Source organism: Macrosteles quadrilineatus, unplaced genomic scaffold, assembly GCF_028750875.1.
Source record: "Macrosteles quadrilineatus isolate MER2022 unplaced genomic scaffold, UCM_ALF_1.0 Scaffold_8__2_contigs__length_117827958, whole genome shotgun sequence".
Lineage (NCBI taxonomy): Eukaryota > Metazoa > Arthropoda > Insecta > Hemiptera > Cicadellidae > Macrosteles > Macrosteles quadrilineatus.
This window is the reverse complement of record NW_026542601.1, coordinates 93,807,225-93,835,083: the sequence shown is the minus strand read 5'-3', so window position 1 is coordinate 93,835,083 and position 27,859 is coordinate 93,807,225. Positions and strand designations below refer to the sequence as shown.

At 35.1% G+C, this 27,859-nt stretch overlaps 1 protein-coding gene across 2 annotated transcripts; it reads right to left on the bottom strand.

Annotated features, from left to right (window-relative positions):
• Window positions 1-66: 66 nt before the first annotated feature.
• On the bottom strand, window positions 67-27,859 carry LOC129000145 (carboxypeptidase Q-like). 2 transcript variants are annotated; one of them, XM_054427072.1, is made up of 8 exons: window positions 27,317-27,859; window positions 16,172-16,322; window positions 9,233-9,319; window positions 8,083-8,248; window positions 7,570-7,719; window positions 4,944-5,034; window positions 3,965-4,147; window positions 67-529 (listed from the first exon to the last, which is right to left on the bottom strand). In XM_054427072.1, the coding sequence occupies exons 1-8, from the start codon at window positions 27,712-27,714 to the stop codon at window positions 244-246; spliced, it is 1,512 nt and encodes a 503-aa protein (XP_054283047.1). In that variant the 5' UTR covers window positions 27,715-27,859; the 3' UTR covers window positions 67-243. The 2 variants fall into 2 exon arrangements, with proteins under 2 accessions (XP_054283047.1, XP_054283048.1); XM_054427073.1 differs by lacking the exon at window positions 27,317-27,859 and adding an exon at window positions 23,840-24,460.

The following is a 27,859-nucleotide window of genomic DNA, read 5'->3' as shown; positions in this document are numbered from 1 at the left end:
ATCATATCGGCGCTGCTGCTGCCGTTATCAAGGTAAGACCCTTCAATGGAAAAAAATCAACTAGAATAAAATGTTTTAAAAATTTATACAAGAATCAGATTACACTGTACACTTGATCTTACAAGCTAATAAGGCACTTACAATAACTAAATTTTACAGGTAAAAAATATCAATCAGTATAACCTCTAACAATGTATCCATCATATTGGTCAAAAAATTTAAAGACATATCCATTTTAACATTTCATGCTATAGGAGCAGTCACATTTTGCTGTGGCAAACCCACTCCAGGCAAATCCACACTCATATCAGCAATGACGAAGGCTGTGGCAGCCCACAAAGCAACATTCAAGTCTAAATCATCCGAGTTCATCACTGACATGGTGTCAGCGTCTGTGTGGTGGAACCAGAAATATTTCCCGTTGTCATTCAAGTTGCTCAGCAGTGGCACCTGGTTTGCCCACACAGTTATGTCAGATCCAACGTCTGAACTGTTTTTGAACTCTGTTGCCTTAATAGGGCTCATCAATCTGAAAAAAAGAAAATCTTTAGAGAATTTTATGATAAGACAAAGGACTGATTTACTTTGTGTTTTGATATTGTTAGATATTCTTCAATATCATTATTAGTTATACTAGGTGTAACCTGTCGAAATCGACAGTTGCTTTAAAGGCTTACGACAATTCTTCTAACTGTGACAAAAAGAGTGAAATTATAAAAAAATGTGAGCATTTAGCATTGTTTAATTAATGAGTAATAAATAGGTGAAGAAAAAATAATGACTATTGCGTTGGTTACAAAATATGGTTGGAATTACTCTTTGTGAAATTTGTTTCACAGTCGAAGTGTAGTGTTATTTTCACAAATGTCACTTTAAGGCAAACCAAGTGGGTTAAGGTCCGTAATAGGCCACTACTGCCTATATCTGTCAAGACCTATATAGCAACGTCGTTAGAAGTTGCGTCGTTGTATATTGTTGGCTATATGCATTCTAAGTTCTTTTTGCTGTTCAGTAGGAGTATTTTGCAGGACGGAGCTCATCATGCTGAAAACTTGCGCGTATGGATTAATATCAACCAAATGATGAGTCAAAATGTGCATCAGTTCAGTGCTGCAAGAACCATTAGCTTTGTTTAGCATTCTTTCTTGAACAGCGGTTTCGACGCCCGTAGATATAAATTTGGGCATATGTGGGATGCCCCCCTTCTGACGGTTGAAAGGTGCCAATGCATATGTGGGATGCCCCCCTTCTGACGGTTGAAAGGTGCCAATTGAGTGATAAATTGTGTTATGCACCTTATACATGAAAGACCCTCCACCAATGCCATCTCACCAAGTGAATACTGCTGAATTCTTGTTTGTCAGTGTAATTTTGTAAGTACACGTTGCCACTAACTGTTCCAGCTCCTCGTCTACGCTCCTTGCGTTTTGGATTGCTTGCCGTATGTTGACTCGCCGTGTCCGACCGGCAATATTTCTTTGTCGTCGGGTCCTTGACATGTTTAAACGAAAATATAATGTAAAACTTTTCTCCCGTCGTGTCCTATAAGTAACATTTCTTTGCCGGGTTTCTAATAAAAAAAAATGCAAACTGTTTAAAGGTACTTACGTATTATACGGAGGCCACTTATTTTACAGCGCGCTGCGGCGGTTGGGTTAAGTTGGGTTACCATAAATATGTTTGTAGAACTTTCCTAGTTTCATTATGAATCGAACTATACGAGATGAGTCATAAAAACTTATGATAACCCAACCTAACCTAACCGCCGCAGCGCGCTGTAAAATAAGTGGCCTCCGTATAATACGTAAGTACCTGTTTAAATTTCAAAACCAAACAAAACAGCTGGATTTAATTTTTTTTTACTAATGTATTGACATCTGTTTCAGAATATAATAACATTCAAATCAATCACAATGTTATCCTTATGGAAGGAACTTTAAGGGCCGCCCACGCCCTTAAAAAGATATATTTCGAAAATCTAAAGCCAGTTTGCACATCTACACACCTAGACGAACATTTTGGTATATAAGACGTGGGGTTAAATCTTAAAACAAAAAAAAAGCCTTATTGTTCACAAAGTTTCATGTCGCGTATTAAATATATAGATTATTATTATTATTATTATTCAAAGTCTCTACACAAATTTGAAAAGTTTCACAGTAAAATAATTTATTTCAACATTCTATAACGTAATAACTAAAAAGTCTTCATTATTTTAGGTAACGTTTTTTATATAGTACATTGCAGAATTGACTGGCAATTAAATCATCCAAATGTTAATATTGCGTACCAACTTAGTGATAAATCACGATCAGCTGTATTGAAGTAAACAAAAATCAGCAGTAAATGGCTTCTAATGCTATTCTTATGGAGAACATTTTACGTTATATCTCATTTTGTGTTAAAATTTGGGGAATTTCTCTATTTTTCCCGCTGTCACAGGATCAAGACCTTTAATTTCAACCCTCTCCCGTCGTTCTACGACTTCCCAGTCACCCACAATTTTGACGCAAAGAATCGGCTTACGTAATTAATATATACATAGATAGATATATCCCATTTTGTGTTAAAATTTGGGGAATTTCTATATTTTTCCCGCCGTCACGGGATCAAGACCTTTAATTTGAACCCTCTCCCGTCGTTCTACGACTTCCCAGTCACCCACAATTTTGACGCAAAGAATCGGCTTACGTAATTAATATATACATAGATTATTCAAAGGCTCTATTATGTTTTCACTAAGCTGAATGAATACATCGAAGTAACATCTTTTAAAAGTTTACAATTGTAATATAGTGTAATAGGACCATATTAGATTGTTAGTAACCGGAAGCGTATTAAGTTACTGGGTGGCTGCACTGTCTACATCCGCGTGGAGCTCTATGATTGGCTGCCGATCGGTCAAGGAGATTTCCGTGAAGATGATCTTCACTTCTAGTCTAGCAGGGTGTGTATCTAGATGTCGCCATATTTCCTTAGTAGTTTTAGTAGATGTCACAATGGTGCAGTCGGTGTAAAGTAAATTATGTTAAACTTCTTTTTGGAGAGTGCGGAGTGTTGAAAAGTAATTTGAAAAACCATGACGTCCCGTTCGATAGGGAGTATGGGAGAGTTTAACCCTCATGAAGAGTTGTATTTAATGAGACTGAAACACTACTTGAAGGCCAACAACGTAAAGGAAGGATCGGAGTTATCCATTTTGATTACTGTAATTGGACCAAAAGCCCTTGCTGTTCTCATGGACTTAGTATCACCAGATTCGGTAGATTCCAAAGATTATAAGGATCTGTTAAAGGTGTTGGAAGCACATTATTCTCCAAAAAGGTTAGTGGTAGCCGAACGCTACACGTTCTACTCACGTGTTCAGCATCCCAATGAAAGAATTGCCGATTTTATGGTAGCAATTAGGCATTTATCGAGCAAATGTAACTTCAAAGCCTTTCCTAAGGATGCACTCAGGGATAAATTAATATCTGGAATCCACAATGAGGCAATTAGAAAAAAACTTGATGAACAAGATTTGGATTCAACATTTTCATTAGGGCACATTTGTCGCTGCGCATCAGTCGCGGCGCAATTATCTCCAGACTGGTACCCAGGGCAGTGGTCCACGACTGTAGGTAGCGACAAGGTAGGTCGCTCTAAGCAAAACAGGACAGCGCAAACTCTGTTAAAACAGAGCCCAGCTTCTATCGCGGGGCGATTATCGCTACGCGACTATCGCTGCAATCGCTCCAAGCAAAATAGGACAAGCTATCAACATTTTAATAAAAAAACACACCTCAATACATTCCCTGTAGCAGCAAACCCTAAGTACTCACTAAAAAATTAATTTTATTTAATTAGGAAATACTTCTGACGATTTTAAGGGAATATTTTAGTAGAAATCCAGCCTGGTAATTGGAATTTTGCTTAGTCTGCGGGTTTTCTGCAGCGGGTTATTTTTCTTTAACGTATGACTTACTTGAGTATTTCCTTGATGATGCAACCACCTTGGTCCGAGCCTGAGTATTCCAGTCCTCTTGGGGTGAAAGTTCCTTCATCGGACTCCATCATCACCATGAAGTTGTGAGTCTCGTTCTGGTGGGCCTTGGCGTACGCCTGAGCACCAATTAGCCCTACCTCTTCAGCTGTCCACAATACTGCTCTGGAATATCAACAATAAAAATTCATCAAAGCCTAATAAACCTATGGGCCTCTCTCATTACACGAATAACACTATGTTTTTTGGTTGAAATGTTATGTACAAATCCTGTTCACAGTTAGGTTAGGTTAGGGACATTAAACAAGTTCAATGCGGTTGCGAGAACAGTTAATGCACTGTGTGGATGAGTTTGTGAAAACGTTTAAATTGACTGGACACAACATGAAGCATTAAATTAGATAATATTGATATCGAAATACTGACACTGAAGTTAATTTGGACATTATAAATTATTGAACCAGAAATGAATATATGAGAAATTTACCTTAACTTATGTTTTGAACACCATACCTCACTAGGGCCCTACCCCATGCCCCGCACCTGTTACTCAGCCAAGTTTCCTGTTGCGTTGCACCCACCACACCAACTCCGAGTCTGTCGCTTTCCTCATGTGATCAATTATCAATTACTTCACGTGCCGTGCACAGCCATGTCTTGGGTTGGTGCATGGCTTGACTTAAGAAACTATTCTTACCTTAATGGCGGGATATTCAAGTGGCTGTGGAGGTTGAGCTCCACAAGTGCATAAACCACAACATTTGTTAGAGACAAACCATATTTTATATGGTGTGTCTACACTAAAAATATGTTTACTTAAATTATTAATTTTGAAGATTTGAATCAGTAGCATGCAGTTTTGTCCCTCACAGTCTCATGAGCAATTAATAACAATCCTAAGCTTACAATGCAAACTAAATTGTTCCTTCTAAGACAATTTCCTAAGATAGTAAGTTATTACCTAATAGTGCGTTTTGGCCTGAGTCCTAGGCTTTTGAGCAAGGCCAGAGCACCCCATGAAATGAAAGCACCACCTCCATCGTCCATAGCTCCTAAAACAACAGAAATATTAACAAACCTTGCTTTGCATTTAATTTTTAATAGGTTTTGTGGGATTTCTTTTTATTAGCTATTTAATTATTTCTCTAAGAAATGGTAATTTAAAGACTACTAGCATAGGTACCGGTACCGTTTTTATTTAATCTAGTAAAATATGACCTGGGCAAAATGGCTTCACGCGATTGAAGTGGAATTCAAATTGGTATTTAAAATCGGAAAAAATCTAACCAAGGGAAAGTAGCTAAAAAAAGATTTTTAAATCCAGGCTATTTTGCTTAATTTGAGAGCCATTTATTTTAAAACCCCGTCAACCGACATTCCTACATAGGGTTCTATTCATTTTAACCAACCTTAGTACTGGAAAGCATCACAAATGAGTAGCCTACAAAAAACTCAAGAACACAGTGTTAACACTTGGGTCTTTCTATACTCTCATAAATCTTTTGGGCTCAATTGGGACAATAATGAATGGTTCAGGACCAAAGGAAGTGTTGATACAACAGATAAACGGTTCCAATACTGTACTTCATAAAAATGATGACTGGCAAAGCCATCTCCAGGGCTATCCCTGGTCATATGCTTGTCTTTTTAGGCTTACCTCCGTCAGTAGTCCAAAACTGTGCCTAGCTTCAATTATTTTAAGCTGATAGTTTCGTTGCAATGCAACATCGTCGGAGCTTCACATCAAAAACATCAAAATTTACACATAATACAGTACAGTATATAGCTTTACTGTATTACATGTAAATTTTAATGTTTTTGATGTGAGCACCGAGGATGTTGCATTGCGATGAAACATGTCAGCCTTGAATAATTTAAGTTAGATACACTTTTGGGCTACTGACGGTGGTAAGCCTAAAAATTCATATATACGTAGTCCAGGGGCTATCAGAGAATGAATGCTATATGCTTGTCGACATGTCTACTTTATTACCAGCAGAGGTTTTACTCTGCAATGAAGACGGGAAAATGTCCCAAAGTTATTGTTGTCAGTATCAAGTCTGATAATGAATTCTCTGTAAAAGTGGGGACTTGGGCTATAACAGATGCGATTGTTATTTTATTTTGAAAACTGAGTTTATTAATAAACTTTGCCTATTAGACACAGTAAAAAAAAAACTTAAATTTACGATATAAATAACATGTAACATAGATTAATAACGTTGTCCATATAAATGATTTTGAATGATTTTACATGATTCTTTTAACACTTTTATGACTATTTCATTTTTTAATTTTGATGAAAGATTATATTTTTTTTAAAATTCGTCAAAAAATTTTGTAATAGTCCCTCTTGCACCAATCTAGCTTTTAAGGATAAGAAATTGCAGTTACAATCATTGGAGACTAGTAAGCTGTGGTTGGCGTTTTAGATATGGCGTAACATTAGTAAATAGGAGGAGGACGCAGATTTTTCTTTTTTCCCCTTTTATTTTGGATAAATACAGACGCATCGTGTTAAAATAAACTCATTATAAAAGACATAAAAGGACATAATATCATAAAAATATTCACAGAAAAATATGAAAAATAGGCTTAGGGCTTAAGTTAACCAAGTACAATCCAGACTAATTGGGTGGAGCGAGCGAAGCTCTTTGAGACCGGACTTATGCAAACTATGTAATCAATTAACTCATTAAAAGCTGAACATAGTTAATCTAAACTTTCCAGGGTTATTTTGAGAAACAGTGTCCATGTTATTAAACAAACTAATATCAATTTGATAATGTCTGTACAATTTGAAACCAAAGCAATGTTTTTAGCATTAGCCTTATGAGTTGCCATGATGGTTACGAGATAACAACATACATGTAAACAAAGAATCATAGCATATGCTTGTTAGCAATCTAATAGACGATCTAAATACAGCACAAAGGAAAAACCACTCAGGCAACCTTTGATCAAAGAATACAGAGAAATTATTACAGGGCAGTCTGGGAGCACGGTTCCGTCTCTACTAGCCGTCCTGTGTACATTTCACCCCTTCCACCTCGTCTAGCCACGAAGAAAGCTTAACAACCCAGATGTTATTGGAAATTAGCAATAAACACACCCCCTTACACCCCAGGCCCTAGCGCGGCCGCGCGCCTGGACTAATTGCGACTACTGTATTTAAGAGGTACATTATCTTACTGATTTTATCTGCTGCAATACTAAAATGCTATGAGAAGCGAGGAAAACAGGTCCATGGCGTAGGAAGTGATGGAGGAAGTAGTAAAGAATGGCGGTGCGGAGTGTGGGATATTTTAAGGATATTTAGTTTGCATAGATGTATAATCCTATACATTTATATGATCAATGTTTGCTATTGTATTGATCATTAAAAACGTTTTTATATTAGTATATTTTTAAATTCAAATGTTATTTAAAATAAAAGATTTTTTTTTAACTTCTTTGTTTACTCCACTCAATTGGCAGACCTGAAACTGCACACCTTACACCTAGTATATATTAGAAAACTACTGAGCTCATGGCCCGAGTTTCCTTGTGCCCAAAGAGCCTTATTGGAATGACAAAACCAGTTTTACCTTGTCCGACGTCCCAACTGTCCAGATGTCCAGAGACTAGAACCACCTTCTCTGGATACTGAGTACCTTTTAGTTCAACAACTGTGTTGCGAGACACTACGTCTTCCAACGTCTTCGCCTCCATCTTGAGCTGGATCTTGAGAGGAGTGCCTGCACAAAGTTTAGGGGACAATCCTTTAGGTTTTTAAGCATCAGTGGGACATACCCTGTAAACTTACTAATACAGGAAGTAAGCATTTTCAACTGCACCCTGTAACACTAAAACCTGAGTTAACCAAAAACATTTAAAAAAAATTAATTGTTTTATGTCGAATTTAATTGAAAATTGAAATTGACTTAAGTTATTAATTGACTAAAAGACTACAGAAAGCTTCTTTACAAATCAATCCTATCTTTAGATCGACAAATTTTAATCCTAAATAAACTTTCTAAATGGAGCTGGCTCGCCTGTCCTTCAAATTCTACTAAGTGACACCTTGAGTAAAACAGGTTAGAGTAATCACAATAACCTACCTCTCTGACTCATCCTCAACAACATCTGGGTGTCTTCCACAGTGAGTGCTGCCGCAGGTATCTTGGTGACACCATCCTGATAATGCATCATGCCTGTGTGGGGAGTGTTGATGGAGAACGGAGTGATGGACCTGATCAGAGCTGCCACGCCCCCTACTTTGGCTACCTGCAAGTATGGTTTATGTCTCATTATTACAACTAGATTGTATGCAAAAGTGAATAGAAAAAACAGTATTTATAAAATAATAAGTTCACAGCTGAACCAAAGCACCGATTAGGAGTGATATAAGTTAATACAGTCATTCTGAATTAATTGTTATTTGATCAAGACACTACTTATATTGTCATATAGTACCAGTATGTTTATCCACATAAGTAAGGTTTTATCTTAGGTACAGAAATTTTAAAAAAAGTATGGAACCTTCCGGAACACCATATGTAACGCTGGCCCAGTTAGAATAATATTTTATTGATTTGTTGTATCTTATAATACCGTATTTGAATTTCATTGTTGATGTTAGCCTCCGGATTACGTTGAATATAAAATTGGTGTAAATACCTGCTTCTTGTAATCCAAATATTTCCAAAGATTTGTAATGCAAATCAAAACAGAACCCACTTCACGAAGGCACGAGACTGCACTGATAGAATGACACGACTACCCACTTATTAAAACAAAGATATGAGTAATGATGTTTACAGATAGATACATATGCAGAGGTGAGGCGCCCTCATGCCTAGCACCTGCAAATGGTGTGTGATAGCCAATAACCTCCAAAGACTACTGCATGGAGCACTGACTCGAGGGACTTTTTAACTCTCGTTGTAAAGGAGTATCTTCAGTTGTTAATAGCTTTGGTTTCTTAACGAATTCAGATTTTCGGTCCTAAATTTTTGTTTGGTTTATTAATTGTGACACCGGAAACAGACAATAAAATCCTGATGTGTTAACAAGGAGATTAATTCCTAAACCTTTTAAGTTGGGCCTGAGCCCTTGCTACCTTTAGTGGACTTGTAAATTTATAACTTGCTGGAAAACACTGATAACGTAGATGAGAAAACTTAGTTAAAAAAATAAAACTTTCTGGTAGTAAAATAAAATAGTAAAAATGGGTAGTATACAACGTATTTAAAATAGTTTACATCTTACCTCTATCGCTGCTAAACTTCGATATTTGACGGTTGCTCCATAGCTACCGAGCCAGTCCTCTGCGATCACTACAATCTTGCCTTGAGCCTGAAAGATTATAAATATTGTAGCTTTACATTATAATAGAGTAAAATTTGTTCTATTCACTAACAAAGATAATTGGATTGAATTGTAAACATCTTTATTCATTAAGTAGGGCACACGTTCTATACATTGAATCTCAAATGGCGTAATTACTTAAATTAAAATTAAAATAGTACATATTAAAATAATCTATATATTATATTATAGTGTTTTTTTTTGTCAGTAGACCATAATTTCCTTAATTTTTCAACAATTTACATATTTCAAAGCTTTTTTTACCCACTACGCTAGGAAAGTACCTATACAAATCACTCATTTTTCAGTAGTTTTTTGTAAAAACTATCTATTAAATCATTCTGCAAGTAATTTAAACTTGAAATATTTATTTACGTTATTCAATCAGCTGGAACATGTGAATTAAATTAATCAAAACAAACGAATATTTATTTCTCAAATCCAAGTGTTTTGTTTTTACCTCATCCATGACTACCAACATACTTAGTCTGTGCTCTCTATGATAAATGAGTACCCCGGAGATAAAATCAGATTATTCACTTTAAAGAAGTCAAAACAAGAACAACTCAAATGTAATTACCGCATGGATTCTTTAGCTTTTATATTTGTTTTTTTTCAATAGGCTAAAGTCCTCATTTTGATATACCTACCAACCATTCTAAGCATGTTTAAGAATTCCATCTTCAAACATCACCTCTTATCTCTTATCTTTTCTTTACTTCAGATGTCAATGAATAGTTATTTTGTGTTCAATTTCTTACTGACAGGGAAGAAATTTGACTTAATAAATGATTTTCAAAACTGCTTTTTTTAAATATAAACAGTCTACAATAACAGTCAATAAATGAATAATAACAGTCAACAATGGCATTCAACTATTCAATGCACTGCCCACTTCCCTGAAGATGGAAATAGTGTGGACAAATTTGGCAAAGGGGTTAAGAGGCTTCTTTTGTCACGTTGTTGTTATAGTGTTGAAGACTTTTTAGTTTTTAAGAAAACAATGATCTTTAGTTTTTAGATTTTATCCATAAGAAAATATTGTTTTGATTTGTTTGAGAGAAATTTTGTTGACGCCAGGGCCGGACTTAGGACTTCAGGGGCCCCGGGCAAATTTGCCAATGGGGCCCCCTCCCCCAGTATGAACATACGAGAATATACAATACACAATATATATCGCCTATTACATGTTTACTAATTTTAATTAAGCAATGTAAAGGTGAAATGATAAGTAAACCTGTTAGAATAGTATGCTGTATTTTGCATAAACTTATTTGATGTAATATTTTTGGTTTAAAAATAACTACATTGTACTGTACCGTAAAGTTTCTTTTTGTTGTAACTTTATTTTTTATAAAATGTATTATACCTACCTTACACATTTTTTTGCAATACATTAAAATGAAATATCCTTTGTAACAAATAATAAAAACTATAGATAAAATAAAAATAAAATGACACACACTTGTAAAAGGTTTAAATTAAATTTAGTTTTTCTGTAAAAACATTCTATTTGGAGCTTAAATGAAAAAACTAATTAAAGATATAATGGAATAAGCTATAAATATATTCAAACACGTTTTGTAAGTAAAAAATAATGCATACACTTTTAAGGCTTTAACTTTTTTGTAACTCACTACTATAATTTTACTAACAAACCTTTTAATACTTTTATAAGATACAAGTTTAGAGTTTGCTTTTTATGGAATAATAATTATAGGCTAATGTTTAGAACATCGTTATTTCTATCTATTTGTCCTTATGTCACTTCCCACTCTGACACGAGTGATACGCTGGCCTGGCAATTAAAACTCTTGTTTCCTACATTTCTTGGCTGCAAAATCCTCGATCACCTTTTCTAAATTAAGTCGCCGCAAAATGTCATTTTCTATGCTGAGTATGCTCAATGAGTTCAATCTTTCCTGCTTCATAGTGTTTCTTAAATAATTTTTAACAAGTTTCAATTTGGAAAATGTACGTTCGGCCGACGCATTTGAGACCATCATACTTAGAAATATTCTTAAAATAATTTCAATATTAGGAAAAACTGAGATAAGTCCATTGTCAAGTAAATATTTATATGTCGTCTTTAAATTTAGTTTTCGTGATGACGTCGCTGGTAGTAAATCTAATTCATCTTCTTCTATGGTCCGTTTCAAGGGGTTTTCCTGGCTTAAAGCAAATTCTTTTCGTACTTCAGGTATTGGGTTTGGGTCGTCAACATCCATTTCTTCTTCTCTGTGATCTTCCTGGTTAAGCAGTTCTGTGTTCGAGTCAGTTTCGTCTTTTTCATCTTCACTTTCATTTTCATTGGTATTGGCTTTCAGGAGCAATCGTTCCAATTCTTGATCCTCTGCTAAAAAGCATTTGAGATGTAAGCACTCTTCTAATAGTTCATTGCTACTGATATCGGTTTTATATTTTTCTGCCAGAGTGCTACAAGCAGCTTCCAAATCTTTCGCATTCAAAGTAATGATTTCTTCTAAAAAACCAAATCTCTTTGCTACGATGTCATATTTTGATGACCTTTCTTTGAGATGTGTACTTATGGAATCAATGATTGGTAAGAATACCTCTATCTTCAGTTTATCTTTTTCTGAGTGTATTGATTCTGGGGTTTGAGGGTTGTCAAAAAATGCAAGCCTAGAACTGCGTTTTGTAGTACGCTTCTTCCTACAATCTTCAAACTTCAAACCTATCGCTGTTTCAGCTGATGTGAGGTATCTGTCAAAACTGTCTCTTTTCTGGTTGATGAATTTAATCAACGAGTTTAAGAGTGTCACTGAGGTTGCAAGAGTTAGAGTGGGCTTTTGCAATATTTTGCTTACGCGATTAATCCGGGCCAGAATGTCATTCCATACATGAGTTAGAAATACTGTTTCAAAACGATCCATAGTTTTCAGTAATCCAGACGCCTGTATTTTTGTGTCTGCTGACTGTTCAAGGTCTTCAGCTATCGTTTTTAGTGCGGATTGTATATTTGTGTAGTTATCTTTTATTGCAAAAACCGCATCGGCTCGAGCTGACCATCTTGTGTGTGACAGAGCCTTTACAACTTTTTGTTTACCTTTAAGGTTATTTAGTAGAACTCTCCATCTCGAAGTAGAAGATGAAAAGAAAACGTAAATTGACTGGACGAAGTGGAAATATCTAGCAGCTTCTGAGTTGCACTCTGCTGCTGAAACTCCAACCAAGTTTAATGAATGGCTTGAACAAGGTATAAATTCGGCTAATTCATTTATTGCCTTTATCTTTGCTTGGAGGCCATTAAAACGCCCACTCATGTTGCTGGCGTTATCATAAGACTGTCCACGGCAATCTGAAATGGGTATCGTACTTGCATTTAATAGTCCAGTAACTTCGTGAAAGAGGTGGTCTGCTGTATGTGCAGAAATGGGAATGAACTTCAAAAATCTTTCTTTTGGCTCACCCGATTTCATGTATCGAATAACGAAAGTTAGCTGGTCCATATGTGAAGCATCTGGTGTTGAGTCTACTGAGAAGGAGTAATACTTAGATGTCTTCACCTCCTTTATAATTTCTTGTAACACTTGCTTCCCTAAAACATCAATAAACTCATCGCAGATTTTGTGGGATAAGTAAGAGGTTTTCCCACTTCCAGTACCTCCGTACTTATTTATATGCTCTTTTAAAAACGGGTCATATTCGCTTAACAATTCAAGAACACCTAAATAGTTTCCATTATTCACATTACCGAATTTCTCACAGTCGCCTCTTAGAGGAAGTCCACGTTCAGATAGGAACCTAACTACCGAAACTATTCTTGTTAATACATTTCGCCAGTAAACTTTTTCTTTATTAATTTGGATTTGAAGCTCCGTATCTATTCTTCCAGCCTCAGAAGAACGCTTGAAAAACGTTAGAAGGCACTTACGGTGATTTTTGCTATTTTCATGGACCGAAATTCTATCAGCAGCATGTTTCCAGTCATTGAACCCATCATAACAGAATGGATTCGACGACATTGATGAAGTATCAAATAGTTTACACACAAAACAGTAAACTCTACCTCTTGATGGAGAATATAACAACCAATCTCGTTTTACTCTATCACCATTTTTAAGGTGTCTGTAGAAAAACTTAGTTTTACATTTCCTTGTTTCTGGGGGTTTACCGGTTTGGTCGTATACTCTGGCTGATTGGTTGAATCCAGCATTTAGATTTTGACAGCAAGAGGGTCCTTTTGTTATGAAATATTCTTGCAGTTTAGCTTTTGAAAATTTATCCCACATTGCAACATCCAAGCTAGGGAGATCTTCACCCTCCAGTTGGTTCTGATCATCATTTTGGATATGAGTACACGATTGTTCATTCTCACCCTGTGCTGGTGGAACTAATTGCAAACGTGATTTCGGTAGGTTTGGTGACGATGACAAAACTACGTTGTTTGTCTCTATTACTGGTGATTTACAACCAATTGATGCCTTACCAGGAGTTATGCCAGCGTCTGAAAAACCGTGTTTTGCTCCATCAGTAATTAGTTGCAATTTGGCTGAGCTGCAGCTGTCTATATCGTCACATGGATTCTGATGTTGGTTAGGTTCAAATGATGAAGTAGAAGCTACACCACTTTCCAAACTGTCAGATTGACTTGATGAAATTTTAAAAAAAGATGACAATTTTGGTATATTATCAGTGAAACTTTTTTCTTTTTTAGATTTTTGACGCTTTTGAGCACCACTAGGATAACTTCGCTTCATTTTTAGATCATACTTTCTAACCAGAATTCACTTGATTTTTATCGACCTGGAAAACAATTAAAAAATTTGCAAATCTTTGATTGATAAAACGCATTACTATTTTACTATTTTAAGTACCCCTACCCCAGGCCTCCTAGCTGTTAGTCGTACTTTAATATGAATAATCATGAACTTTATTTTATTCTCATGGACCCTGAATAGCCGTTGTAATTACATATATTCCAAACGGCGAGTAACTTATTAGGAAATTTATTGGCAAAATTTTGTCAGCTTTGTATACTACTAAGTAAATTACTACAGCAAATAAAATAGGCTTGGAACTAGGTTTTTTAACATTATGATTCATTAACTCAAAAACACAACTGTTGGGTTGTAGAGATTTTGTTTTTTTTTTCGTAAAAAAACCATAATGATATAAAATATGACTTATGTTTATTTTCATAATGGTTTTGATACCTATGGCATTCTCGTTTTTATAATATGTTAAAGTCCTAGCATGGAAAGTAGCCTACCATTAAGGACTTTCAAGTTTGAGTTTTTTATTAACGAGAAAAATCTTGCAATCTTGCAATAAAAGTCTAATAAACGCTCACAAGCTAACTATTTATATGAGTAACTGAAAGATATGTTTAAATGGATCCAATATCGATTAATAAAACACAAACATAGCATTGAATATAACATTACTCACTTCAGCTTTGAAAACTTCATTTCAACCAAAACTAAAACTTGACGTGACCACTAGTCTCAAAGGACAACGACAAACTATGGGAGTAAAGTGATTTAAATTGTTTTGGATAGGCGATAAGGCATTTTCATTTTATGTGTGTGTATGCGCGTGCGTGAGACAGACAGGAATAGACAGGATCCCTTATCAGCTCATTATCATTTTATTGTTGCAGCTGCTTCTGCTTATCGCTTGTTTACGATTTCAGTCGACAACGCTCAATAAATGTAATTTTTTGTTAACATCAGACGACTATAGTTATAGTTGTTGTAAAGTGCCTATATAGATTTAAAAAATCTTACTGGCGCTGTATGATTTTGACTCCAATGACTAAATTGGAGATCAAAATTCTGACGCATAACTTAATTAAGTACTATTTTACAAAACCTTTAAATTGAACGGATAATATACTTCTACCCCTTCAAATCCTGATTGGTATATACTTAGAGGTAAAAGAAAAGAATAACATTTAATAAAACATAAACGGAGCAATGTTTTTATTTTTTAAAGTATTTGAACTCCAGTGAATCTCAAATTAACACAACACAATTTTACAAGCTATGTTCTACGTCAGACAAGAGGTTTTCATATTTATTCTATTTTTGCCCCACCCCCTTCAACTCATTCGCCGCGGCCGTACGTTCGGGCGAGCGGCTTCATTGAAACTGAAACTTGTCCGTCACAGCCTAGCATATGCTCATGTAAACCAGACCTAAGCGTGGGCCCCAGTACAACTCTGAGGAAAAGTCTCTTAGGGTCAAGAATTTCATTCCTAGTAATGCCTTAAAATGCACTTAACAATAACCTTAAATACAGGATTACGAAAATAAAAATAAAGCTGTTCCAAAGAAGGCCATTTGGTAAATGTCTGATTAATTGAAAAAAACATAAAAAATTCGAAGTTATTAATAAAAACTACTGAGCAAGGGGGCCCCTGGCGGGGCCCCCTTGGCCCGGGGGCCCGGGCGCTCGCCCCCTTCGCCCATAGGTAAGTCCGGCCCTGGTTGACGCTATTATGCAGTTTGTGACGACTGTCAAAACTAAAGATATTTGAGTTTGAGTTTGGAATCAATTAGTAGCTGTATTGATGGTTGACTAGGAAATTCTTACACATGATTGTCATGTTTGTACTGTTGTGTTGTACTCAGTGGTGTTATACCTCGGAATCATGAGCCTCAAACTTTGTGTATGTTTCTCAAACTAAATGGAGCGTGAGTGTAGAAGGAAATTAAGTGATATGTGTTGTTACTGAGATCAGCTGGTTCTTTATTTAAGAGTTTTCATGTAAAGCTCAATGATCAAGAAGTGCTGGGTCCAGTTTTGAAGCATCAAAAAGTACTGACTTTCCTCAGGATCGACCTGTGATCTTATGATTGGTTGTTGAACACCCACCTCAGGGCCTCGTTCGTGCAATTCATCAAATGACTTGACAACTAAAACATCAGCAGTGATGCCTTCTTCGGGAGTTCCCACGCTGTAGCCGAGACCTAACATGTTGAGCTTTTGGTATCTCGGAGATATCAGGAATGCTGACTCGTTACCTCTGAAACAACACATACAAATACAACAAAACCAATCTAATACTGTGGGTTCCCTTAAAATTTTTGTTAAAATTAGCAACAAAATTTCATGCAAATTGGTAAAAGTTAATCTTGTTTAAATAGTTGTGAATGAAAATATAGTGATTAGTTTTTGGCCCATTTCAATGATATTCAGGGTGTCCCCAGAACTTTCTACCAATATTTTAGGGCATTGTTTCTGAGTAAAAAACTTATCTAAATATCATATTTAAATTGTCTGGAAGTCCTTAGAGATGTGCTGTTTGGTATTTTTATAATTGCTATCATATGTTGCATATTTGATGTTTGTTTTTATTGTATTGTTGTTTTGAGCTTGAGGACTTACTTTTGGGATCTTGGCTAATAAAGTATCTATGTTTAACTGTGGTGTGAGTTTTACCTTTCACTTCATGGTGTCAGGTTAAATAAACTTTTGTGGAGAAGAAAGAACTAAGAATGGCTGAAGCAGTGAGTAGTACAATTAGTACAGTTCAATACCAACTTGTCACACCTGAACCTTTCAATTTCAGGGAACCTTCTGAATGGCCTAGATGGATAAGAAAATTTGAAAGGTTTAGATTAGCTTCAGGATTAGACAGTAAGAGTGGGGAAAATCAGGTTAATATGCTTTTATACTGTCTAGGAGATGAAGGAGAAGACCTTCTAACATCTTTCGGATTAAAAGATGAAGAATTACAGAGTTATGACACTGTCAAGGGTAGATTTGAGTCTTACTTAGGTTTCAAAATCAATATTGTATATGAGAGAGCTAAATTTCTAAAAAGACGTCAGTCTGAGGGGGAACCTGTTGATTCTTTTATAAATAGTTTACACAAACTGGCAGAGCGATGTAAACTTGGAGAATTAAAAGATGAACTAATTAGAGATTTGATAGTAATTGGGGTAAATGATGATAAACTTTCTCAAAATTTACAGTTGGATGAAAAATTAACTTTAAGTACAGCAATTTTGAAAGCAAGACAAGCAGAGAGTTTAAAACAACAACAAAAAGTAGTGAGGGAATCACCAGAAATTGAGTTTGTCAATAAGGGGATTAATCAATCCACTAAACATCGGTTTAGGGACAGTTCTTGCAATAAAAGTCAAGATCAAAGCTTTTCAAAGAAAGGTAAATGTAACAAATGTGGATTTGTTGGTCATCACAATAGCAATGATTGTCCTGCCAATCAGTCTACATGTTTCAGATGTGGAATAAAGGGACACTATGTGAGATGTTGTACCAAAGGATTTGAAGTGAGAGAAATTAATAAAAGTAATGAACCATTAGAAAAACCTAAAACCTATTTAGGGGAATTGACCATAGAAGAGGTTGGAGGACAAAATCCTTGTAAAGTAAAACTTAATGTCAAGGGGCATGATATTTATTTTAAGTTAGACACTGGAGCAGATGTTTCTATAATTGGATATGATCTTTGCAAGGAATTAAAACTGGAAACGAGTGAAACAAGTAAAATATTATTTGGTCCGGGGAAAACTAGGTTGAAAGTGGTTGGTAAGATCGTTGCTACTTTGGTTTTTAGAAATAAATCTATTGTAGAAGATATTTACGTCATTGAGCAACAACCTACTCCACTTTTAAGTAGAAATGCAATGTTGAAATTAAACCTAATTCAGTTCAACATAGATTCGATTTTCTCTAACCAAATATTTTCTCAGTTTTCTGATGTTTTTGGTTCTATTGGTGAAATGAAAGGGGAAAACTACAGAATTGCACTAACACAAAATGCTCGTCCCTTTGCTGTGGCAGCCCCTCGTAGAGTGTCCGCTCCATTATTGAGCAAAGTCAAAGAAGAATTGGATCGACTGCATTCTGAGGGAATAATTGAGCCAGTGGTAGAACCAACAGACTGGTGTGCACCAATTGTTGTTGTACCGCGTAAGACAGGTGATAGAGTGAGGCTATGTGTTGATTATACCGAACTCAACAAAAGCATTCAGAGAGAAAGGTGGCAACTACCAACTGTAGAAGAAAGTCTAAGTAAATTAGAAGGCGGACAAATATTTTCATTACTAGACGCTACAAATGGATTTCTTCAAGTTCCCTTACATCATGAAAGTTACAAGCTTACGACTTTTATAACTCCTTTTGGGCGATTCTTTTTCAAGAGGTTACCATTCGGTATTAATTCTGGCCCAGAGGTTTACCAGAAGAGGATATACCAAGTTTTGGATGGACTGGATGGGGTAGTAAACCAAGCAGATGATATACTTGTGGTCGGTAGAACACAGGAAGAACATGACCATCGACTAGCAAATGTATTACAAAGATTGAGAGAACACAATGTTACACTTAATAAAGATAAATGTAACATTAATGTGAACAGAATTAAATTTCTAGGACATTTGATTGAAAATGGATTGATAAAGCCTGATCCTGAGAAAGTGGAGGCCATTATGAAAATGCAAACCCCAAATAATGTTAACGAGCTTCGGCAATTTCTTGGCATGGTTAATTATTTGATGAAGTTTATTCCTAACTTGGCTGAAGTTACAGCTCCATTGCGAATTTTACTTAAGAAAGGTTATCAGTGGGTTTGGTCTGACGTTCAAAAGAGTGCTTGGGATAAAATTAAATCCCTAATTTCTTCAAATCCAGTTCTGGTGTCTTACAACAAAAATCGTAAAACCAGAGTTGCAGCTGATGCCTCGTCATTTGGCCTAGGAGGGGTGATTGAACAATTTGTGGATGGAAAGTGGAAACCAATCACCTATGCATCGAGATCTTTATCACCGACAGAGATGCGTTATGCTCAGATAGAAAAGGAGGCACTGGCACTGACTTGGGCATGTGAGAGATTTTCACAGTATGTTTTAGGAACCGAGTTTGAACTTATGACTGACCATAAACCTTTAGTTCAGGTGCTTGGAAGTAAACAAATCGCTAGCTTATCGGCAAGACTTCAGCGGTTAAGAATGAGAATGGCTTGTTTTAGATATAAAGTAACATATGTGAAAGGAAAGGAATTTTATGTACCAGATGTTTTGTCTAGGAACCCCATTAAGTCAAATGAAGAACATGAAGACATATTGGAACAAGATTTGTTTGTTCAGAGTATTTTAGATGCTATTCCTTGTTCTGACAAAAGGCTCAAGGAAATCAAAGAAGCTCAGGATACTGATGAGGAATGCGGAAGAATTAAATCCTGGATTGTGAATAACAATTGGAATAAAAATTCGGTGTATTGGAAGTACAGGACTGATCTAAACATCAGTAAAGGATTCCTCCTTTTAGGCACAAGACTGTTTATTCCAAAATCGTTGAGAAAGGAAATACTGAGTAAAATACATGAAGGTCACATGGGAATTGTCAAATGTCGAAGGCGAGTGTATGAATCGGTGTGGTGGCCTGGCTGCTCAACAGATATTGCTACACTTGTAACAAATTGTCCAGTTTGCTTGGAGCAAAGAAGTAACAAATCAGAACCATTACTGTTGACTGAACTACCAAAAAATCCCTGGGAGTCTTTAGGTATTGATCTTTTGAAATGTAATGTAAAATGGTATTTAGTTGTGCAAGATTACTATTCTAGATTTCTTGAACTGGTTTATGTGGATGCATTGACTACTGGAGCTGTGGTTGCTAGATTGAAAAATATATTTGCTCGACATGGAGTACCATATGTGGTAAGAGCTGATGGAGGTCCGCAATTTACTTCTCAGGATTTTAAAAATTTTGCTGAAGAATATGGTTTCCGTATAGTGACATCAAGCCCAAGGTATCCACAATCAAACGGAGAAGCAGAAAAAGCAGTTGACATAGCGAAGCGGATTCTAACGAAATGTAGTGATCCAAATCTTGGATTGTTAGAATATAGAAATACACCCTTAGAGTCTGGTCTCTCACCTGCAGAGTTACTTTATTCACGGAAGCTCCGATCAACATTACCGTCAATAAATAACTTCAGACAGGTAACAAGGGAAAGATTGCAAAAGTTTAAAGAGAAGGATTTTTCAATCAAGGAAAGAAATAAGAGAAACTACGATGTAAGGAAAGGTGTAAGAGATCTCTCACAGCTTGATCAAAATGACAAAGTTTGGATTCCAGATTTAAAACGTTATGGACATGTTGAGAATAAATCAAATCATCCTCGGTCCTACCTGATAAATACACAGGCAGGGACGATCAGAAGGAACAGGAGACATATAATAGCTGTGCATAGGCCTATTGAAAATGGTGGAAATAGATTTGAACACCAATACCAAGAAGACCAAGGAACTGAAACTGATGCTGGACATAATTACAATAGCAATGAAAATGACAGACCTAAAAGAAGTGTAAAACCACCTCTTAGATACAGTGATTCAGATTTTTACAAATAAACTAAAAAAAAAGAGAAAAGAGAAGATGTGCTGTTTGGTATTTTTATAATTGCTATCATATGTTGCATATTTGATGTTTGTTTTTATTGTATTGTTGTTTTGAGCTTGAGGACTTACTTTTGGGATCTTGGCTAATAAAGTATCTATGTTTAACTGTGGTGTGAGTTTTACCTTTCACTTCACTTAGTTACTGAGACAGCCACCATTTTGTTTATCCATTTATTAATTTTTTTTATAAAAAAATGGTTAAAGATACAAAATTGAAACTTTGCAAAAACATTTATGACAACTAGACAAAACCGAGACAAAACTACAACAAAATTATGGCAATTTTTAAAATGCAATAAAACAAAATGGCGGCCATGGAAAATTGTGTTTCTTAAATAACTCAAAAACCATAGATTTTACAAGAATAACGTTTTAAAGGCAATTTAATTACAAATCGATTGACACCTTATGTTATAAGATTTGATTAATATTAACTGAGATATGGCAGCTTTAGTGATACTGTACATGACCCGCTGGAGGTTAGTAGCAGTGCATGTATCCGGTCACGTATCATTAAAGCTGCCATATCTCAGTTAATATTTGTTCAATCTTAAAAAATAGGAATTTGAAAAATTGCCATAATTTTGTTCTAGCTTTGTCTAGCCATCATAAATGTTTGGGCAAAGTTTTAATTTTGTATCTTTCACTTTTTTAGGAAAAAATTAATAAATGAAAAAAATGGCGGCTGTATGAGTAACTAAGGACTTCCTGAAAATATGATATTTAGATATGTTTCTTACTCAGGAACAATGCCCTAAAATATTGGTTGAGAGTTTCGGGACATCCTGTATATTATCAAATAAACAGGGGTTTTAGGTAAATCTCAATATTGCATTGTTTAAAAATTATTTATAATATTAAACTGCTGTGTGCAGTTTAACTGCAGTTTCAACTGCTGTGTGCAGGAGGCAAACCTGCACTCTGGTACACAGGGTACTGGCCGAAGAGGAACCAGCGTACCTCATTGAAAGACTGGTCACCCGCGATCGGGTGTCTCAACGCAATACCCGACAAGACAAAAAGCTTCATTTCCCGAAGGTGAGGTTGGAAGTAGGAAAGAGAGGGTTTTCGTTCTTTGGGCCTAAAATGTACAATGACCTCCCCTGTGACCTGAAGATGCTGGGTGTCCCAGCTTTTAGATCTAGGCTAAAGAAAATGTATTTTTGTATATAGCTAAAATCTTGTTAATAGGGGGATCAGTATTTTTGTTTTGTCTTTAGTTTTAAGTTAGGATTAGTTACTTGACAAGAGTCATCCTGTAAAACAGTTTGTACTGAGGAGCGCTTGCTAATAAAAGGCATTTTTATTTATTTATTTATTTATTTATTTATTTAAAGAAAATTACGTATTTTTAGGCCCCCTAGTCCCCTTTAATGCTATCTCAGTCGATCGGCAGTAATAAAGGACCGCCAATCAACTCGGTAAACAATACATTGGATCCATTCCTTGGATTGCCATAGGCTGTCCACAACTATTTGACTATGAATGAAATGTCAAGATTCTTTACAAGCAAAATATTTACAAGAAAGACAATCAACAATTTTATTCAGTTTTTTTTAGCTCCCAGACAAGACTTAAATATTTTTTTGGCCAACCAAATTGACAAACCAATTTAGGGACATAGCCTTTTTCTGACTTTTGTCAAGTACTTGCAAAGTATCAAGATGGTATGATTTTTACAATATCCTCGGGTAAATGAAAACCCAAAATCGAGAAGGTAGTACTATTCTCAGAGACGCCCGGGGCGGGATTATATTATAATCTGTGCCCCCCCCTCCTCTTAAAAAGGGGATTTAGGGTTTTTATTTTGGGGGGGGGGGGGTCTGATACATCGGACATATTTGGTATAAACCCTATACATACAGTAGGCCTATTTAGATGATTTAAAACCATAAGAATGGGTTCATAGATGGTTAATGTAAACAAAATCAGTAATCTTATGGCCTATTCCTATTCCATAATTAAAAAGATTAATATATTCCTTAGTACACGGTTATCAGCAAGAACACCCATTTCAAGACTTTTTTATACAAAACTTCAAACATATTTGGTAAGAGGACCCCCTTTTATATAGGCCTATATTTTTTTTTCAAAATAAACCAACTTCCGAGTTTCGACGGTAGATAATTTTTATCCTTATCCAAACTATTTTTTGCCTGAAAATGAAAAAAAAATTAAAGTACAAAATATTATTTAAGATAAAGAATATTATTTTAAAGATTGAAATTTTACTAAGATTGTTCTTGGTTCGCAGAGCACTGAACTCTTACTGAACTTATCGTAACACACTACATTGAACTAATGATTAGGCTACCGGTACTAAAAACATTACATTTAATCAAGCAAGAAGCGAGTGTGGGCGTATTGTATGTGCAGTATGCTGAGACTCGGAAAAGTTGCCATCAAGTCACATCATGTGAGATATTGTACAAGTTGTGTAATAAATTACGTTACATATCTTATAAATAAAACCGATGTTATATATTACCACTTTAAAAAAATAGTCATTGTTATTGACTATAGGTTTAAAATTTTCCTGTAAAATATTTGTTCACCAACAATGTTGTTGTTTGATAATAAGGTTACTGGTAATTCTTTTTACATTCCACGCCCACACACTCCCCCTGACCACAAACCACTCCATGGCCACGGCAACCGGGGTGGATGACCTGGCCGTCCCGCCCCTAGGGCGGTCCTGAATTTCTTATAAACTATGGCAGCATTAAAAATCTCCTTATTCTTATCTAAATACGTTTTTAAATAAGTTGAACAAGACAATTTTGCAAATAATAAGTTTGAGTAATACAGTTTTAACTGGAAGTATTGAATTTACCATAAGCTTATAAGACTAAACAAACTAGTAGCCTACACGATAGATTAAGACGATTAGTAGGTACTTCACATAGAAGTGGTTTCCAAAGTGTAATTGGAAAAGTTATTAACCATCATGAATCACAAAGAGTGCTATGAAATTAGGACATTTCAGGTGTGTTTATGGGCTAATTTTAATTTGTTTAATAGCTACAAAAAATGTTTAACAATATTAATTATAAAACAATAAAAGTACTTGGATTAAAAAGAAAATACAAAAATAACTACCATAATATCTTACCTCTGCCAGACTGGTACCGTAACATTTTCTCCGTGTACATTATCAAAACCATACCTCTTAAATAACTCCATAAGATAATCTATTGACAATTCCAAACGTTCAGTTCCAGCGAGTCTACTTCCAAATGTATCAACAAAATAAGACAGTTCATCCCAAGTTTTGTTACGAAAATTCCCTACTACTGCGTAGTCTAGAATTTCCAATACAGTCGCAGCATTTTTGGAAATTTCATTCGATATGGTTGGACTGACTAATTTTTGGCATAAGTGGTCCACAGGGGTGTAATTTTCATTTTCATTCATTTTTACTTTATAGAACACAAAACCTGCGACACATCCGATAATAACTAGAGCTCCGACAATGATTACAAACTTAGAATAACCTGGTGAAATCATTATGTAAAACACTAATTAAAATAAACACTCAACAGCTCACAGTAACTTAAATTAATAAAAGTAATTTCACCATAAAAATTATCTGCAGATTCCTAATACAAAATTGGAGAACAGCTTGGATAAAATGTCTTAGAAGAAATTAGATAATTTGGTTTGAAAATCAACCTAACAATCGATGCACACACAATAATACACACACTAAAAAAATACCCAAGCGGCAGTTTTGGAAGGCACTAGGCTAGGTAAAACCGACTGTAAAATCAGGATAGTTTACAAATTAATGCTTTTGAGGATTAAGAGCTTAAGTTATCTTTATGAAGTAAAGAATTAACAACAATGAGATATCAGTAAAGACTTATGTAAATAGATTAGTCGTTATCAGCCAATGAGAATATAATTCTGTATAGCTATTCCAAGATAGCATGATTAACCCATTTAAAACCCTTTAACTGCAGGGCAGGAAAAGTAATTGAAGAGAAATTGAATAGGTACATTGGAAAAGCATTAAACAAACTATGACTATCCATGGTTGATGAGATCCACTACTTTATCAAACACATGAAAATAAAAGCAAAGAATATTCTAAAGTGAGGTAGAAGACGATTATCAAAGGATAGGCCTAGGCTATCGGCTTTTCATCAACTGAAGTTTAAACTTTTTTCTCATATCTAAACTAAGAGATTACGTTTTTCTTTTACTAAATGACCATACTTAACAATATGTGCTAGATTAAAAAAATTAGATGCCTATATTAAAAAACATTTTTTTTCAAGTGAATCATGTGCCCAGAGAGTTATACCAAACACAATTTGTTATAATTTCCTATTTTTATAAGATTTTGCAATTTTACGTTTCTTTACACTTTTTACAGATTTCCACAAAGGCCTATGGAAAAGTTTGTAACTTAAAAACGGATAGAGATATCTATTTTTATAATTAAAAAAATCCCATAATTACAGAAAATTTCCCTATTGACCCACTTGCCCCTCATTCATCTCAATGCAATCTATGGTATTATAATTCAGATGTGGGTGGTTCCACTTGCCCCCAGTGATCAGCTGATCTTTACCGTCTGATGCGTCGCCGCTGTGACGCAAGCGTCACAATGACAAAATATCAACAAAATATAAACAGAAAATCAAAACAAATGGAAGACATTCCAATCACATGTTTCATTTACAGTGTAGGGTGAAAATAGAGAAGTTTGCACAATACATACTTTTGGTCGATTTTGCGACCACGGGGCGTGCTCTCGTTAATGACTAAAATAACAATAAACTAACTTAGACCTACATTAACTACCAGCTGATTATAAAATGAAACTGTTCTAAACTAAACCTAACCTTAACTAAACTGCAGAACAGTATGTGAGTAAATGTAGCCTAGGACGTAAACTAAAGTGCAGCCAAGATAGTACCTACCCTAATTATTGACAAAAATAACAATAAATTTGGCCTTGGATTTATTTAGGGTACAGATTTTTAACTGGACTACGCTAATATTTATTGAAACTATCGAATAGGAAAATATTGATTAATCGATATTTTAAAATATATCTACTGTAGGGGAGAGTGGTACATACTGGGACGAAAATATTAAAACATTTTTTTCTTCAATATTAGTTGACCTAGAAGAACAATCTTTACACAAAAATAAAGAACTTTTAAAACACTATTAATGATATTTTTTTCAAAATTATTAACTTATATTTAAAAGGCCAAAAACTGTTTGTCCCGCTTTATACCACTTGTCCCAACATGTACCGACCCTGGTACAAGGTGGGACAGCAATATGGTACAAAGTGGGACAGCATATGGTACAAAGTGGGACATCCTGTTATGCATAGGAGGTATACATATATAAGACAGTTTCAGTCAAAATTTAAAATTTATTAATATGTGTGACCTTTAAAAACCTGTAGTACATAGTTAGTAATCAACATAGGCTATAAGGCTCGAAATTCCTCCATCTTCTGCATGCTCCAAAAACCTCTTGCGGCAAAACTACGGCATTAAATGGACCTGAAAAAATACATTTTTTTTGTAAAATTCCACTAATGTTCTTTAATGAATAACTATGATATGAATGAATATGTCTATACCTATTTTAAGAGTTAAAGGTAGGTGTACTTTGGCATAAAACTGTATTAATGTTATAAGTAGGTAAAAAAGTAGAAAGAAATTGTTTAATTGAAAATAGATGTATTAAACAGTTTAAAAATACCTAAGCCTAACACAAAATTATGAAAATGGTGGTGTTTCTGGGTAAACCGCGTTAGGGTTCACCGTGAAAAGTAAGTTAACGGTTTTTTTATTTATTTAACAGACCTAGGTCCTATTCTAGGTAACCTACCAAGCAGATGAGGCATGTCATATATTTATATGGGTATGCTTATATATATATAGCCTATTATGAATTGGTATAATAGTATGATAAATCAATTATCATTGTTTGTCCCACTATGTACCGATTTCCCACTTTGTACCACCTTATTTAACATTGTCCCACTATACACCACAAATAACTGTCCCACATGTAGGGTTATGTTGTTTTTAAGTTTTACTCCAAACAGTGCAGCTCAGACATCCCTGACCTCCTTCTATTGAACAAAGAAGGTTTTTTAATGTTAGGCATATCATATTTAACCTGTTTATCAAACTAATTTAATAAGAAAATGATGATTGCTTACCTCAAAAAAGTAACTTTTGAGACTATAGTTGTAGCAGGCTGTCATTCAGTACTTTCCAACATGACTGAAACTTCAAAACTAACTTAAAACACACTGTTGCCCTTGTTAGAACACTTTTGGAGAGAAACTGGCCACATGGCTTTGAAAAAAAAAAGTTATATGGAATGTCCCACTATATACCGTGTCCCACCTTGTACCACTCTCCCCTATTAACTTATAAAATTAAACTATCATAACCTAACCTAACCAACCAAACTTGCTGATGGTGAAAAAATCGCATGAAGGTTTACTAATCGAATCGATAGTTTCAATAAATATTAGCATAGCCCAGTTAAGAAACTGTACCCTTTATTTAGCTTTAAAGATACTGTACCTAGTACAAGAAATGCTTACCTCACCCAGTGTGGGGCTGACACATTTTCACCGTGTATGTTGTCCAAACCAAATGAACCAAGCAAGCTTATCATGTAATTTATTGAGTTTTCAAGATTAGCTGTACCAGTCATTCTGTTCCCAAATTTGTCAACAAAGTAGGATAGCTGTTTCCACAATTTTCCTTTGAAATTCCCTTCATTACTTGTAGCCTCCACAATTAACTCAACAACTGGCATATAACCAGCAATTTCGTCTTGCAAACTTTTATCTACATTGCATAGGTTTACAATCGGTGAAGGATTTGGTGGATTATTGTGGTAAAATAGTGTATAGTAAATCCCGCAGCCAGAAAACAACAAAATCAGACAAAACCACCAAGGAAATTTACAATACAATTTACAAAACCAATTACACATATTACCTAGGTAAGCAAAACTGAAACTTCAACAATGTATAATGGCCTAAACTCAAACTGAATAATTTATTTATCTTTGGCACAGGAAAATACGATAAGTTTATCTCTAACCAGAACTCAAACAAACAACCTAACCTATTAACATT

Coding starts and splice junctions, on each gene's coding strand:
- LOC129000145 (XM_054427072.1), bottom strand. CDS start 27,714: ATGTGTAATTGGTTTTGTAAATTGTATTGTAAATTTCCTTGGTGGTTT. Junction 9,320..16,171: donor TGCACGAACGAGGCCCTGAG/GTGGGTGTTCAA, acceptor ATAATCTTTCAG/GCTCAAGGCAAGATTGTAGT. Junction 4,148..4,943: donor AGGCCAAAACGCACTATTAG/GTAATAACTTAC, acceptor TTGATATTCCAG/AGCAGTATTGTGGACAGCTG.